Here is a 17,793-nt window from a genome sequence, read left to right as displayed (position 1 = left end):
TCTGAAAATAGAACTCCAGTATTAATATGCAAGCACGGAGGAATGCTACTTTATGTTTGATACGCTCATTGTTTAATATTAATATTAGTCATAGTTTTAGCATTTTAATTGGTATCTGCTCCATAGAAAAAATCACATTTAACACATTTAAGTCTTTGCACATTTTAAGCAGTAAGTAGTAACAAATGTATAAAGTGTTGCTCCTTTCCTGTTCCTTCCTTCCTACAAGAACAGTCCTCATTGCCTCTTTGCACCATCTGCAGATGTTTCCTCGCGGCTTACGAGCGTGCTGGCAGTTGTTTCTCTGTTTCTTTTACACGATACAAGCAGAACAAAATAGATAGCAGAAGTGAAACAGATGCTGCAGCTGAGGCCGGTGAGCTTTAGGCTGATGCAGATCTGTCAAATCAAGAAAGACTATATTTAGAGTGTGCAGCCCTGCTAGCAGCTATGTGGTGCTTTGCAGATCAGCACAGTGGTGCCTTACTGCTAACACCAGCATGCTAACCTGCTGATGTTCACTGTTTATTTCAGGGCATGAGCGTTAAACACAAAGTCTAGCTGTGGCTTGATGTTTTGAAGGTGAACTGATGATGAAACTGGCTTAAAGGGGGCGCTAGATGATTCCTATGGGAATAAAGAACATCTGTACAGATTAGCTGTATTTACTGTAATAGATCTAAATACTGTTTCTAAATAAATTTTAAAAAAAGCAAAACACAAGTAGTTCAAACAGCAACATCCCAGCAGCTGTGCCTAAAACAGACACGTTAACGCCCAGGTCAAAACTGGTTGCTGTATATTAGTTTTGACAGATGCTGACCTTGTTTTCATTTACAAAAGAGGTTCAGCAGCAAATATCTGTCAGATCACTGCAATGAAGAAATCTTTATGTCTTTACTAAATGGGTGTAAATAGATGGCTACACAACGTGGACCTTGTTTGGTAGATTACAAACATGTCTGGGATGTTTTTTGCTGAAAAACATCAGCAGCTCATGCACGACTCCGACTGTACCTATTTATTGCATCATGACAGCTGTAACGTTTCAAGCACACCTGAACTTTCTTGTGTGCACTGTCACAAACATCGCCCCCTGTGCCCCGATGTCAGCATTATAAACTCATGGTGTGGCTGAATTACTGTCAGGATCAGTTAGCTCAGCAAGTAAAAGACTCGGGAGAGAGGCTGACAGTTTAAGTTGCTCGTGTGGGGTTTTGTTCTCGACTTTCTTAATCTAAAGTCCAACATGGACATCGAGGCAAAGTTCAAGGAGCAGACAGCGAGGCTTCACGCCCAAACTTGACAGATCTTCTGTGTTTGAACTACTGCATGTTTTAGAGCTAATGTGACTTCTGGACGACCTCAGTGGGTTTTGTAATACTATTTTGGCAGCTACATGGAGCTGAGTTTTGCAGAGGGAGAGAGATGTTGGGTGGATAACTGTAGATATTACCTGAAAAACATTTTTAGATTGAACCACCACTGGCAGTTTCTCTGTCTTGTCTGAAAAACAGAATCAGAGATATTGTAGGCTCGACATTATAGTTGGTTGTTCTGGTAAAGGGGAATTTGTGTTGTTTGTTTGTTTGTTTGTTTGTTTGTTTGTTTGTTTGTTTGTTTGTTTGTTTTATTTTATTGCCTAGAATAAAACAGAGCAGACAAAGCATTCTCAGTCGAGCTTCAAGGATCCTGATCGCTTTCTCAGCCGACTGGTCTGTGGGGAAGACAGCTGATGAGAAGTGTTGTTTAATTTATTTATTTTTTAAACAGGCTTTGGTAATTCTATTCTATGCATGTGGAGTAGAAACCCATTTTGTAACCAATTTAGTTTTCAATCAGATGTTGCTTTAAAAAATTAAACCTGGCATTTTGTTTCTTTATTGGAATACTAGAGTAACTGGGCGATAACAACAATGTGTACAGTTCAAAATTTAAAAGCAAATAGTAAGAAGAGAGCTGCCCAAAAAATGAGTATTAAGTATTGAAATCTTTAGGTACACTCAAAGCAGTTTGTGGCACAACCTCTTCCTCTTCTTTATGAGAGAGAGGATAGCTAGCGTTGCATTATTAGCTTTTGATTTTGCCTTTGTGTCCTCAGCCCAACTTGAAACTGAATATTTTTTGTGTCATGCTGAACAATTTTAGGCCACTTCATTCTGTTTTTGTCCTCACTGTGAGCAGATCACCTTAAATTACCAGCACTGACAGGCATTAATAAATTGGTGGCTGTGGCTCAGGTGGCAGAGCACTTGTTGTTTGATTGCAGGTTGAGTGATTTAATTCCTGGCCTTGGACTCAATAGATGGCTTTTAGGCCGTTCACTTCTGTAATCAATATCGAGCTATGGTTAATTGAAAAGCAAACTGTAGTCTCTTCTGTCAGAGAATGCAGCTTTTAGCAACTCAGATTTTCTCTGGTTTTGTTGTAAATTTCCGTGTTTGCTTATTGAAGCAAAAGGTTGAACACTTCACACTTTTTTTCTGGCATTTTGTGAACTAAATGATCATTTATTAAGAAAGCAAGAGAAAAAAAATGACAGGTTAATGAAAAAAATATTTGCAGCTCCTGTAATATGAAAAGTGAAATGCGTGTGTGTGTCACGGGCTGCGATGGCAAAGACCGTGGAGTTGCAGTGAAAGTAGGGCCCAAATGCGAGACTCTGTGTGAAGGACAGTGGATTTATTGACAGGGGGTGGAAAACACACAACTATATACAAAATCCCAGCACTGTGGTCCCGTGGTGATTCTCCCTGAATCCCACACAGTGCAGATGTTCATGAAAGGTGAAACAGTGGCGACTCCAAAAACTCCCACACTCCGCTCCAGATTCCTGGTAACATAGACACATACAGGTTAGCAGGGAATCTACGTTCTCAAAGGTTTATACCAAGTCCACAGCTGTACTGACGAGTTCTGACTCAAGGATGCAGCGTCGGCCTCAGCTCAGCTACAGTCTTAAATGCCGCTCCCTTGACGAGCGTAATCTGCTGCAGCTGGCAGAGGACGACGAGCGGCAGGTGTGGCTGTCTCTAGAGCAGAAACACTTCCAGGTTCGCAGTCTCCTCAGCACACCAAAACCTCTGGAAGCTCACACGGAAAAACATGGAGAGAAAACCAAAACACCACATGGAAAATATAAACATAAACATACACTAAAATACATGAGCCCTGGGTCCCTAGACCCAGGCCATGACAGTGTGGGTGTAATTTTTATCAGATTTGACTGATAGCTTTCACAGCAAAGACCATCATCACAATGTGACTGGTGCCCCAAAATGACGGGAAGTCCACACCCATTAGTTTAGTTTAGACTCCACATTATGAAGCCTCAGTGTTAGCACTTTGGGGTTTTTTGGAGACAGAAGTGACCATATTTGCATCCTGAAACTGTATGGATGTGACACTGACACACAGACTAAATATTTCAGTTTCACTCACCAAAACTGAAGCCCAGACTTCTTGGGCTATATTTATCACACATCAAGCCGGATCATTTCTTGCTTTTAGGCTCCACAAGGCAACAAAAGCACAAACCCGATGGAGAGGTCGAGTTCAGTGATGCAGATTAGACACATGACAGCCTATGGACCTTTGATGACCACACATATGGCTTATGAATGCTAATTAAGTTTGCTGTGGTGTGTTTCCGCCGAATGTTTGGTTACTAGCGTAACTGCGGTTCTCTGAAAACCAAGAGACTGCAGTTTGAAAGAGAACTCCCAAAACACCCTAAATTCAGCAAATACATCACGTGCCACCTTTTCATGTAAATAAGGTCACTTGGAAAAAATAATAATGCCAGTGTCAGCATTCAAAACCAATGGGTGATGTAATGGTGGCTATGCCCACTTTAAGCGCTAAAGTTGTTTTAATTAAGGAAGAAACTATCCAAAGAGGCCAAAGTGTATTTTTGTATGAGACTGTAATCATCTATGGGGACTGATTCATTTGAAGACAGCCTCAAGTGGCCGCTAGAGGAACTGCAGTTTTGGCTTTATTTTTTCAGCCCGGAGTTTGTAGTTTAAAAAGCCTACTCCTGCTTCCAAAATAGCAAAGAAATTTAGAAAATCTCATAAAATTTGTGTTCATGTAGAATTTCATCCTTCACAGCAGGAAGCCACCTGAGAAATGGCTAATGATTTGGTACGTCACAGTGTTTAGATGGACTGTTCTATTATGCTCTCCAAAGTCTCAATCAATACCTTTATTGCTGAAGAGACCATAGCCGTGCCACCTGAGCCACAAACTAGGCATAAAGGTAAACCTGCAGGATCATAACCTGATTTAGCTTCAGAGCCCGGCGTCATTTGACAGAACAATCATTACCTAACGAGTTATTCCTTGACTCGCTTGTAGATGTAATATCAGCTGACTGCTTGCCCTTTGGTACCGTCCCACACTGTGATAGCCGACTGAATGATGAACGACTGTCTCATCATGAACAGTGTTGTAGCTGCAATGAGGAGCTTAACCAGCATGTGCAGCCTACACAGGGTATTGATTTAGTGTTTTGTTACAGGCTGAGGGTAGCAGGGAAAAGCAGGGGGAAAAATGAAAGAGATGAACAAAGGATACCCACAGTCACATACAGGAGAAACGGAAAACATTTGGAGCAAAAACATCTGTAGAGGATTAAATGATCCTACTTTGGGCCACATGACCCAAGTGAAACACAATGGTGGTCAGTTATCTGACAGTCTGCCCTGTAAAGTCTAAAGTTGTGTGTTAAAGTAATGCTCTGTGGTTCACATTTTAGATTAGCGAAAGATAAGAATTGTGATTGTGGAGGTGGACAGAAATGGGACACATGGGGCGATTGATTTTTGGATTGATTGATTGATGGTCCCGTTTTAATCATCGTTAAAATAATTTATAGCCAGTTGTCACCGTATAGTATATGAAACATATGAGCTGAGGGCCATAAATGTGACTGTACAGTGCAGAGACTGCTATATGTATATGCACAGTACTGTCAAACAGTTTTTTTAATATTTTGGGAAAATGTGAAATATGTGTAGCAATGACACATATATAAACATACATGGAAACACATGCCTATAGATGCCTATATTAGGCAAAAAAAAGTTTTATTATTCTAGCCCTGCGAGAGACTGTGCAGGGTGTACCCTGCCTCTCGCCCTAAGTCAGCTAATTTCTTTAAGTAGTCTTCAGAAATGGTTCTCAAGGACGTCTGAAGGTCATGCTGAGCTCTTCTTTGGATGTTTGCTGTTCGCTGCTTTAATAATGTTGAGGTCTGGGCTCTGGGCTTTTTCATCCAGGTATGCTCTGGTTTCTTAGAGCCAAGTGCACTACATATGATTGAGTTGTTGAGTTATTGAGTTATTTTTTCCCCCAAAAAAATAATAAATTGCATGATACATTTTTAAGCAAAAAATGCAAAAAAAAAATGTCTGATGTTGCAAATAATACACAAATGTAAATTCAGATATGCAAATTATTAGTTCTTTTTTTTGTAATTTTGCAATTATTACATTGTTTAGTCTTTAAAGGGTTGACAGCATGTTTGTGATCGTTGTTTTCTGGAGAATGAAGCTGCTGCCAATCAGAAACTTTCCATGTTGTGTTGTATGATGTATCAAAATCTGATTTTATTTTTCTGCATTCAGAATTTCATCAATTTTGAGAAGATCTCCAACACCACTGGCTGGAATACAGCCCCAAACCATGATAAAGTCTCCACTGTGTTTTACAGATGGCTGTAGACACTCAGCCGTACCTCTGTTGTTGCAGCTCTCTCCTGATCTCGTCTGTATTTACTGGCTGTGATTTTAGCCAAAAATCTCCCTCAATAATTTCTGTCACCACTGATTTTCAGTCCAGATCTTATCAGGTCTTTTTCATATTTCTTAAGGATCTGACTTAGATACTGTTCGTCTGCTGTGGATAGTCTCTTGTTTTTTTCTTAGGTCACGTCTTCTTTTTCTTTTCTCCTCCACTTCTTTCTCTTGACAATTTTAAAATGGTTCTATGCTAAGTTGTCTGTTATTTGCAGACACAACAGTGGTGCTTTTTATCCTTAAATAATTTATATCAAATTTAAGTGGCTTAACAAACATAAAGACATTCCTGTGAAAAAGGTCAGGTACATAGACTGGAAATGAGTGAAAAAGAAAAACAAAACAGCAAACAAAATATAAAGAAACAATAAAGAAACAGGGGGTAGCTGAAGACTTTTGCACAGTACTGTGTGTGCATGTATTTAGACTCCTCCCAAAGAGGTCGGTTACCTTGTTAAAATGCTGCAGTCCCATTGCATAACACTGAATCCTTGAAACTACAAATCACTGCAGTTTGACTCATTTCACTTCCTGAACGTCGGTCTTTCTGTCAAGTCTGTGAAAAAAGTTAAGGGTGAATTAAAAGGTAGAAAAATAGCCTATCACTCTGAAAATATTCACATCTCTGTTATGCTAATTCCAGCATACAGACCACTCGTCAGGCGATCAGACCGGTTCTGAAGCAGGTGAAAACCTGGCCAGCAGGAGCCATCTCTGCTCTTCAGGACTGTTTTGAGAGCACTGACTGGAACATGTTTAGAGAGGCTGCAACTTACGGCGACTTCACTGACTTGGAGGAGTACACATCATCAGTGTCCAGCTATATCAACAAGTGCACCGATGACGTCACTGTCTCCAAGATCATCATCTCACGACCCAACCAGAAACCGTGGATTACTGCGGAAGTGCGTGCACTTCTAAGGACCCGAGACTCTGCCTTCAAAGAGGGAGATAAGGTGGCGCTTAGAAGAGCGAGGGCTGAACTTTCTCGGGCCATCAGAGAGGCGAAGCGCGCACACGCCCAGAGAATCCACAACCACTTCAAGGACAGCGGCGACACACGACGCATGTGGCAGGGCTTACAAGCCATCGCTAACTACAGGACGACACCACCTGCCTGTGACAGTGACGGCTCCCTCCCAGATGTGCTTAACAACTTCTATGCTCGGTTCGACAGGCAGAACGACGTGGCGGCGAGGAAGACCACCCCTCCTCCGAACGACCAGGTCCTGTGTCTCACTACAGCTGAGGTGAGGAAAACTCTACGCAGAGTCAATCCACGTAAAGCTGCTGGACCAGACAACATCCCAGGCAGAGTGCTCAGAGAATGTGCTGATCAGCTGGCAAATGTTCTCACCGACATCTTCAACATCTCTCTGAGCACTGCCGTTGTCCCCACGTGCTTCAAGGCCACCACCATCGTCCCCATGCCCAAGAAGTCTTCTGTGTCCTGTCTCAATGACTACCGCCCTATCGCACTTACACCCACCATCATGAAGTGCTTCGAACGGCTCGTCATGAGACACATCAAGACCCTGCTGCCCCCCTCACTGGACCCAATGCAATTTGCATACCGCCATAACCGCTCAACGGACGACGCCATCTCCACTGCACTCCATCTTGCCCTGACACACTTGGACAAGAAGGACTCACACGTCCGAATGCTGTACATAGATTTCAGCTCAGCATTTAACACGATCATCCCCCAACAACTGATCGGAAAGCTGAGCCTGTTAGGCCTGAACACCTCCCTCTGCAACTGGATCCTGGACTTTCTGACCGGAAGGCCTCAGTCAGTACGGATCGGGAACTGCACCTCCAGCACCACCACACTGAGCACTGGGGCCCCACAAGGCTGTGTGCTCAGTCCTCTGCTGTTCACACTGCTGACTCATGACTGTGTAGCAACACACAGTTCAAATCACATCATTAAATTCGCTGATGACACAACCGTGGTGGGTCTCATTAGCAAGAACGACGAGTCAGCGTACAGAGAGGAAGTGCAGAGACTAACAGACTGGTGTAAGGACAACAACCTGTCTCTGAATGTTGACAAGACAAAAGAGATGGTTGTTGACTTTAGGAGGACACGAGGCGACCACTCACCGCTGAGCATCAACGGCTCCTCTGTGGAGATCGTTGACAGCACCAAATTCCTGGGCGTACACCTGGAGAAGGACCTCGGCTGGTCCCTCAACACCAGCTCCCTGCACAAGAAAGCCCAACAGCGTCTCTTCTTTCTGAGAAGACTGAGAAAGGCCCGGCTTCCACCACCGATCCTGACCACCTTCTATAGAGGAACTATTGAGAGCATCCTGAGCGGCTGCATCACTGTCTGGTTTGGGAGCTGTGCCATATCAGACCGCAAGACCCTACAGCGGATAGTGGGAACAGCAGAGAAGATCATCGGGGTCTCTCTACCCTCTATTGAGGACATCTACACCACACGCTGCATTCGCAAAGCCACCAGCATTGTGGCTGATCGGACACACCCCTCTCACACACTCTTTACACTCCTGCCATCTGGAAAAAGGTACCGAAGCATTCGGGCACGCACATCCAGACTGTGCAACAGCTTTTTTCCACAAGCCATCCGTCTCCTCAGCAAAAAGGGACTGACTGATAAACACGCGCACACACACACATACACTAACATTATCACTCAGCTTAACTCAAATACCTCAAAACATTGAGACTGGACTGACTAACCAACACAAGCGCAAACACACTGACCTACACCACCAAACCATCGCACACACCAACCTGTAAATGCTCTTTTGCACAATATTATTACTAGATATATTATATATTATTATTATTTTTTGCACTAACTTGTCTTGTAGCACCTTGGTTCCTGGAGGAACGTTGTTTCGCCTCACTGTGTATTTTTAAACTGTATATGGTTGAAGTGACAATAAAGTTGAACTTGAACTTGAACTTGAACTTGAGTATGAAGGTAAATAAAAATAAAGTCAGCTGATTCTGCAGCAGTCAGGTGGAGCGACCCACGAGGCAGCGTCTCAGTAAACAGCGTGAGCGTAAAAGAATTAAATCGGCTCAGCTGAACGACCAGTCTGCTGACAGATAATCATTCTTTGTTTTCTTTAATTCCTCGAGCTTATTGTTGTCGGTGTTGTTGTTGACAGGTGCGCTCAGCCGTGAGGAAGCGCTTCCACCGATGGCAGGAGCAGCACTCGATCCGAGCCAGGATGACCCAGGCCATGTCCATCCCCACTTCACCTTCACGGGTCAGCTTTCACAGCATCAAGCAGTCCACGTCGCTATGAAAGAGGAAACCAGCTTTGTCCTACATGCTCGCGCTTTGGGAGAAACCTCCAGCTGTCGTTGTCATCCTTTTCTGCCACATCACTGGAGTAACACTAAAACACTTTCTGCGGCTAGAGATCTAGAGAGAGGCTGCATCAGTCTCCTAAACCTCAGGAGGGACATTACACAGACTTTCAGGAGAAAATGGATGGGTACAGGCGGGAGAGGACATTGCAATGTTTGTGAAAATGGGAGGTTAGTGGATCAAAAAGATGCACGTGACCAAGCTGATGAGTGTGTACTGGAGTTTGAATGTACAGCACTTGTTTAATTGTCTGTCGTTTCCCCGCTGGCACTTTGTTTTTGCTAACATCGCCATCACGATTGAGGATTTATGCTCCTGGACTGCACCGAGCTGGATTCCATCTCAGCGGAGTCATGTGCTAGCAGGGGCCAGTGACTAAGTCGTTACTTATCCTGAGATTTTATTTTAAGTTTTTATTTTTCTCTCAAGCAGCTGTCTGCTTCTGGTGTTTGTTTATTTGATGTTGTGCTTTCTTCCTCTGTTCTCAGCTCGGTGCGCTCGTGCTGCTTTCATCGACTTTCCAGGAAGGTTAAACACATTCCATAATTCCTACCTGAAGAGTTTTGTTCCAGAAAAAACAGACACATTTACAGCTTTTACAGCTTTGAGTAACCTCCAAGTGACCCTCTGGGGACATTTATGACCCTACGTGTATATTTCTGTGACAACTTTAATTGTTTTCTGTAAGAAGTGGCCCATTGGGATGGCAGTGTTTGTCTTCTATTTACATTTTCCACCTTTTATCGCTGCATTGTGACAGTAACAGACTAAGAACAGCGTGATTTAGTGCTGCAGAAGCCCAATAATGCAATGAAAACAGCTCAGCTGATGGAAAAAATTCAGGTTAACTCCCATAATTTCTTACCTCTTAACACTTTAGAATATTGGTCATAGAGAAAGGAAACATAGTATGATGTTATAAAGATATAATCTAGCCTTTAAAACAATTTATTCCAGTATAGAATCTAATGGGGTCATAAATGACCCTACTCAGTTACTTTAGTGGCTATAGTAGCTCAGCTACCTGAGGTTTAAGGTTACTGTCAGTTAGTCTCACATCATTCATCTCCTTTCTGAGCTCAGGTGACTTCTTAGTCGAGCACAAAGAGTGAAAGTGGAGGAAATAGCCTTTTACTGCAGAATAATTACATGGCTTAACTCTCGCTTAAAGCACAAGCTATGATGTGTATGTTTCTATTGATGTACAGATTAAACAGGCGGGTCGATACACGATAATTAGGGCGGCGTAGGGTGGCTGTGGTTGAGATGATGGAGGTATGTCCACTAATTGAATTTAAAAACCTCCTCCTCACATACAAAGTCCTGGATGATCAGGCCCCATCATATCTTAAAGTCCTCTGAGCACCGCATTATCCCAATAGAGCACTTCACACTCAGTGAAAAGAACCTTGAGACGACTGTTTCTGTGAATTGGCGCTATATATGTAGGATTTAATCTAACTGAAGTAATTGCAGGGTTAGCTGTCCAGTCTTCAGCTCCCCCTATAATAAAACCCTGGACTGAAATGGCATGTGATAAAAATCTGCTGGATAAGCGAATTCCATTCAGCTTCATAAGTGCATATTTCTATATATAGCTAGCCTTTGCCCCTTTGACTACAGCTGCTGTGCCAAGTAAGGCTAATCACTTCCTGGCTTTAGCTCACATTGGGGCAAAATATGGTCAGAACGTCCCTACAGACCATTTCAATCTGACCCCAAACAGAGGAAAATTGAATAAGAATCATCACTCAAACATCTCAAGGTGATTGTCTGCTATGACTGTGTGTGGTTATCAAATGCTGACACAACATTTAGTTGGAATTTTCTTTTATTGTAACCTGTAACAATGGTTTCTATTCAGCTACAGAGACGTGTAGCCTTTCTTCTAATTTATCTTACTGATCATTTATGGTGCCCGTCTCTGCGCCTGCAGATCTGCCTCAGTAATAATTGGTAGAGGGTTTTTTGTGCCGATTTGACCTACTTTGGCCTGAGAGGTTGGCTGCATTCAGACCATCTCTGAATCACGTGTGATGACCTGAATTTGGCTAAGATGTAGATCTGGTTCAGCTTCAGACTCATTGGGACTCTTGGGTGTCTCTTTGGCTGTGATTTTACTCCTGGCACACTGGTTCTGGACCATTTTGAAGCCAGACCAGTTTGGATACATGTGTACTCGGAAAGTGCACACATGGCATATTTTGTTTTCTATACACACACACACACACAGTAACCATGCATGTATCTCACATATTCTCATCATCTTATCCAAACTAAATTTACCTAGAAAGAATAAACCTTTGTGGGCAGAAAAACAATATTAACATTAGAAAGTTAATGTGGCAACATACATTCAATTCTAGATATAAGAAAGACTTTTTTTTAAATTAACCCACTTTCAAAAGATCAAATGTTTAATTATTTAATTTAGAAATAATTAGTATAATACCTGTGAAACTATTTATATTTTCTCTCTGGCACTTACCTCTAGAAAAACATAAGTCTAAGCATAAGAGAAGCAGCTACTAAATGCTTCACTGTGTTCACCAACTCTGTTTGTTTACATCTGAAAGAAACAAAAGAAACAGAAAAACCAAAAGAATCAGAATATTTAAAACCCAAAACTATGACCTGAAAGTTCCTCAAAAAGAGATTTTTAGAGATGTAACCACAGGACCAGTGTGAGTGACAGCATGTTTCACATTACTTGGACACACAATACATTTAATTTTGTGGCACTTTAAATCAAATTAAGCGTCGTGTTAGTTCAGGTCACGAAGTGATTAAAGTCTCTGCGGCATCCCGCATGGTTTTCTTTTACACATCCTGTTGGTTAAACCTCTCAGAGCCCACAGTTTCACTCTTTCAGCCTGCATGTAGTTGCTGTGAATCTGCAAGCCACTTTGCAACCAGTCATGTCATGGAAAGATTCTGCATTAGTGGTCCTTTTAGTGCAGAGACTTTCACAAAGTATAAAAACTGTGCAGTGAGAATGAGTGGACCACGTGTTCAGCAGTTCCTTTATTGCTTGTAAGTTAGTTAGTTGTTATATTTTTTACTTGTCAGGGACCAGGCACAAAAGGATTGAACTCATATGAGAAAAGATGCCTTATACTGGATTTAGCTACAAGCACTTTAAATAAATACAATATTAAACAAGCCTATACTACAAATGCAGATAAGAACTACAAGATAATCAAATGTACAAGCTTCTTCTTCTTTAGTGGATCATCTGCTTCCATTTCACTCTTTCTGTAGCATCCACCTCTGTCACATGACCCCCCTCACAACACCCATGAATCTTCACTGCAGTCTGTGCTGTTCGTCCTGCCTGGCAGCTGCCCTGTCCGGACTGTCTCGGCATTGCCTCACTAAGTTCCCATCCAAACACCTCAATCTGATGTACTTATTTCTAATCCTTTTCATGCTGGATTCTTCTAATGATAAGTACAGTTTCCACCGGCACCCTGTGAGCCAACAGCATCAGGGGTGGTCATTTATCCACCCCGGACCCTGACTCATTATGAGTCACGTGTTTGATTTGACTGCCCTTTCTGACGCAACCCTTCACATTTATCTGGGCTTGGGACAGGAAGTACGCAGTGTTGTGCTCGGCAGTGGCAGCAACAGGTATAAATGACCACAGATATGATTTCAACTGAGTCGAAAATAACAAGAAAGCTGGGAGAGAAGGTGGGTTGTAAAGCAGCTTTTACATGTCCAAAGTGCTATGCTCAAAGTGTTACCCATTTGAAAGCAAACCAAGTTAAAATTATCAGTCAGAATTTAGTTTTAAAAAAAGGAATAATCTTTATAGAAAGCAAATGAAATGATCAAGTTTTACAAGTTTTAGTCAGACCACCGCCGCCTCCGATGGTCTTTGTGGAACAAAACTCTTCAGCTGATCAAAGAGACTTAATAGATCGACTCGACCAGCAAGCAAAGGGTTCCTCCATTCAGGGTGGTGTTTATACTCATTCACACCTTTCTGTGGCGTTCGATTGACTTGAACACTTGCAGTAACTGTATTTACTGATGACCTGTAAATATATAAATATCAGAGGTGAGTGTGATGGGAGGGGGCTTTAAAATCCACGAATAGAAACCAAAAACACAAACCACACACTGTAAATCATATGGGCACATTTTCCATGTGATCAGCAATTCACAGTCCACATTCCTATGATACCAGTATGCCTAGCACCTGTGCATTTTTATGAGAAAATTGTATATGAACCTTTTCTTTTTGTCACCCTATTATTATAATTTTTTTACCCCTTGTAAGTGATGTGTGAGCTCTGGTTGTGATAAAAAAAAAAAGTCAAATTATTTTAAGTAATTGAGTTTTACATGATGCTGATCATCACTTGTAACAGAGCAGCTGCTTTCAGCTTGATTCCAGCCTTTTGTGGTGGAGAAAATTCAAATTAAACGAAAGAAACGTGTAGTCGTCATGCAATTGTGCTAGGAATTTTCAAAATAAAAGTTTTACATCAGCAAGAATAAGAAATATAGAAACCATGCAAAGAGAATCTTCATCGTTTTGTGGTACGTATACGGTGGTCAATGAAAAATCACAATGTCATTCAAATTATTATTTATTGTTATTTATTTTCAATATTGTTATTTTCATACTTGAAAAAAAATGTCAAGCGATAATAAACTGTGTTGCATTTGACTGAATGAAAAATTGAAGAGATTTATTTATAGACCAGTTTTTCTGAAAACAAGCCTGTAAAAAAAAAAAGACACCATTACCCGCGATGGAGACTCCGGATCACACAGCCATTTGTCTCCACAGTCCCCCGAGACGAAAGCAAAGAAAGAAAACACATCCTGAGTATCGTGTGATCCTCTTAAGCTTTGTGTGTGAGTCTCGAAGGGGAGCACAGCCCAAATCTGGCTTTTAAATAAGATCCTTCTGCCCAAGTGAACATTCACCATTTTCTGGGTATGAGAAGGGAGGGGTCTTTGTGTGTGCACTAAAACACAAAGAAAGGACCACAGAAGTCGACTTTAACAGTATTCACCATGATGCACTATTGCTTAATTGAATGCAAACACTTAAAGAGAACAGGAAGGTTAGTCGTTGCCTGCGGAGCGGCTTTTGGGGGGACGATTACTCTGTCATCTCATGGATTCACTCTTCCACTCAGGGCTTCTAGCTTTGGGAGAGTTACTCATATTCGCAGTTCCAGATAAAACTACAGTCAGCATGATTCAATTTCCTATTCTCATTACTTCTTGTCATGATTACATAATGACTGTTTGTGTGGAGAAGCATCAAAGTGCTGTAGTAAACAAGTTTTGGCCTTTTTCTTACATGTGCACAAATTTACAGTTTATGGCATAAACACTGGAAAACAAATGAAATTCTGTGAAATATGAGACATGAGTACATTATAGACTGTATACAAAAGATGGACGTGGCCACTGTGACGTCATACATTGGTTTCTGAAATCCTGTTTTCAAACCTTGACTTTAGGATTTTGCTTAATAGCAGGTTGTTACTTCTGGAGGGTGGAGTACTAAATTATTAACTAATGCTAGTAAGGTTAGCAATATAGGCTAAAGAAAGAACATCACACACACAGCGGTGCTTGCTAGCTAGTACCATTACAACAAAAATAATATAATTTAACTCACTTATATTGGAGTAATAGACCTTTTGGACAGTTGGTAGAATTAGGGACACCACACAGTCAGTTTATTATTCACACTATTTTTGTCTGCATGTTTTAGTAAATGGTAAATGGCCTGCATTTGTATAGCGCTTTTCTAGTCCCTAAGGACCCCAAAGCGCTTTACACTACATTCAGTCATTCACCCATTCACACACACATTCACACACTGGCGATGGCAAGCTACATTGTAGCCACAGCTGCCCTGGGGCACACTGACAGAGGCGAGGCTGCCGGACACTGGCGCCACCGGGCCCTCTGACCACCACCAGTAGGCAAACACGGGGTTAGTATCTTGCCCAAGGATATTTGGCATGCAGCCAGGAGGCAGCCTGGGATCGAACCACCGACCTTCTGATTAGTGGCTGACCTGCTCTGCCACCTGAGCTACAGCCACCCAGTATTCTTATTTCCTCTCATGTTGGTTTTTTGAAGCAAACAATACAAGTGGAAGTCTTTGAGAAAACAGCTTTCTGACTTCAAGTCTGTTAAGTCCATTTTGCAAATGGTATCCTGCACAATGGTATCCTTGGTGCACAATGGCACCAAGTATCCTGCACACGCAGGATACTTGGTGCCTGAGAGTTTATTTGTGCTGTAAAGTTTGACATTCTAACATGGTAGTCTATGGGGATTGGCAGGCTTATGGAGACAGCCTCAAGTGGTTATTGGAGTTTTTCTTTAGGTATTTCTATAGGGCTTTGGAGCGTGATGTCACGGGGGTGGGCGTGGAAAGGATTTTGGCCCGATCCGCCATTTTGGGGGTCTAAGTAAGGAGCGAAAGCATAGCCATGGTTCGTACTTGCTGTGTGGTCGGCTGCAATGTTCGATCTTACGACCGGCACGGGAATAAGTTTCGATTGTCTTTTTATGCTTTCCCAACCTGGAAGCAACATGAAGGAGCTCATGTATCGGATATTACCAAACGAAGGCGCCGAGCCTGGATAGCAGCCGTGAGACGAGCTGATATCAAGTTCTGTTACGTCTCCAGATATCAGTTGGTGTGCTCAAGACATTTTCATTCCGGTAAGTTCTAAATATGTTCACATCACACTTTATAGCTGAATAATATTATCGTTGGTGGTCTCGGAAGTTATAGAAATTGTGATCAAACATCGAATGGAGTGACTTGATTGGTTGATGTAAAGACAATAAATGAAATGAGACAGGAAGGACACAAATTGGCGATAACTATTCTTCCCGCCCCATGAAGGACACCTGGATTGGCTGGAGGACTGTTTACTTAGCCTGATAGGCCGAAGGACACTGTCTCAGCTAAACTATGGACACGCACACACACACACTTACACTGATAAGCACTCACTCATCCCCCTCCCTTTCCAACGCCTTCGATGCTTGTGCCCTACCGGGGATGATAGCAGTCAACTGGACCAGCACAGATGCTGCAGGACCGGATGCGCTGTCTACGCCGGCTCTCTCTTACCCTTTACCCGCCCTGTTGCTTGTATCGTGTTTCTATGGTGTATTGATAGTCATGTGCTTTTGTGCTGAGGTGTTTTTTCTTTTATCAAACTGTTCTCCCACTAGGAGCTCAGTCTGAGTGGAGTTTTTTTTCTCCTCCTCTTACCTCATGTAGTGTATTTTCGTTGTTTTTTTCCTATCAGCCTACCTTCTGACATGTCTGCCCAATGTGATGTTTGTGTAAAGTTGGTCAGAAGGTTCCTTTGTGAGTGCGCATGCGCCATTAGCGTGCTGCCTGCTGTAACCCCTAATTTCCCTCGGGATGAATAAAGTATTCTGATTCTGATTCTGATTCTGATAATTTACCCGATTATCAATGTGTTAACTTGCATGTACTTTACAAGTATGGGCATATAATATGATAACGATATTTTAGCAGTTAAATGATAAATGTGTAACATTAATTATGGTGGGGGGTGGAAAATGGCTATTTCACTCGATGCACTCCAGCTGACTTACTTTGACGACGTACTCAGAGTTTGGCGGCTTGAAAATAGCCAAATCTTACACCCAGCCAAATTCAAATTCAAATTTTATTTGTCACGTACACAGTCATACACAGTACGATATGTAGTGAAATGCTTGGACAACTGCTCGTGACCTAAAGAAAACAAAAAAGGAAAAGGCTATGAATAAGATAGGAAATAAATATGAAAAATTAAAAAGGGTAAATTTAACTAGGAAGGAATAAAATATAAATTAAGGTTAAAAATGAAATAACTGTACAACACAAATTAGAATGAAGGGTAAATTTAACTGGGAAGTAATAAGATAAAATATATAAATTAAAGTTGAAAATAAAATAACTGTACAACAAAATACACAATACACAATATAGAACTATATAAGAATGTATGAAGAAATCTAAATATAAATAAATATATACACAATAACAGCAGCTGTACAAGTATTAACCGGAAATGAAGAATATAGTGACCAGTGTTGTGCAAAAACAATGTCCAGAAAGTCCAGTGTGTGTGTAAGAACTGTATGTGTGGGTCAGTACTGTGTGGTGGTGTGATTGAGAGACCGTATCGCCTGCGGGAAGAAGCTCCTCCTCAGTCTCTCTGTGTTGGTCTTCAGGGAGCAGAATCGCTTTCCTGACCTCAGCAGAGAGAACAGTCTGTTTTTGGGATGGCTGAGGTCCTTCACGATCTTCCTGGCCTTGGTCCGGCACCGCCTGCTGTAGATTGAGTGCAGGTCAGGGAGCTCGGAGCGGATGGTGCGCTCAGCTGACCGCACAACCCTCTGTAGAGCTCGTCTGTCCTGCATGGTGCTGTTCCCGAACCAGGTTAAGATGTTTCCCGCCAGGATGCTCTCTATGGTGCACGAGTAAAAGTTCCTGAGCACCTTGGAGGGCAGTTGGAAGTCTCTCAAGCGTCTGAGGTGGTAGAGACGCTGACGGGCCTTTTTCACCACGGTGTTGATGTGATAGGACCATGACAGGTCCTGCGTGATGTGAACTCCGAGGTA

The 17,793-nt window shown here is 42.1% G+C and overlaps 1 protein-coding gene across 1 annotated transcript in view; it reads left to right on the top strand.

Annotated features, from left to right (window-relative positions):
• The window catches only part of LOC146568943 (corticotropin-releasing hormone receptor 1-like), a 101,106-nt gene extending 87,192 nt beyond the window's left edge, over window positions 1-13,914 (top strand). Inside the window, exon 14 of the mRNA XM_085285377.1 lies at window positions 8,948-13,914. Coding sequence (XP_085141503.1) covers window positions 8,948-9,088 — 141 coding nt within the window. The 3' untranslated portion in view covers window positions 9,089-13,914. The remainder of the gene's footprint in view (window positions 1-8,947) is intronic.
• The last annotated feature ends 3,879 nt before the right edge of the window (window positions 13,915-17,793 follow it).

The sequence above is a fragment of the Mchenga conophoros genome, linkage group LG8 (genome assembly GCF_057382185.1).
Source record: "Mchenga conophoros isolate Kocher_MC1m ecotype Shallow Benthic linkage group LG8, M_conophoros_male_GT1.1, whole genome shotgun sequence".
NCBI classification, from domain to species: Eukaryota; Metazoa; Chordata; class Actinopteri; order Cichliformes; family Cichlidae; genus Mchenga; species Mchenga conophoros.
Note: the sequence above shows the minus strand (reverse complement) of the source record. Positions and strands in the feature narration are given on the sequence as shown.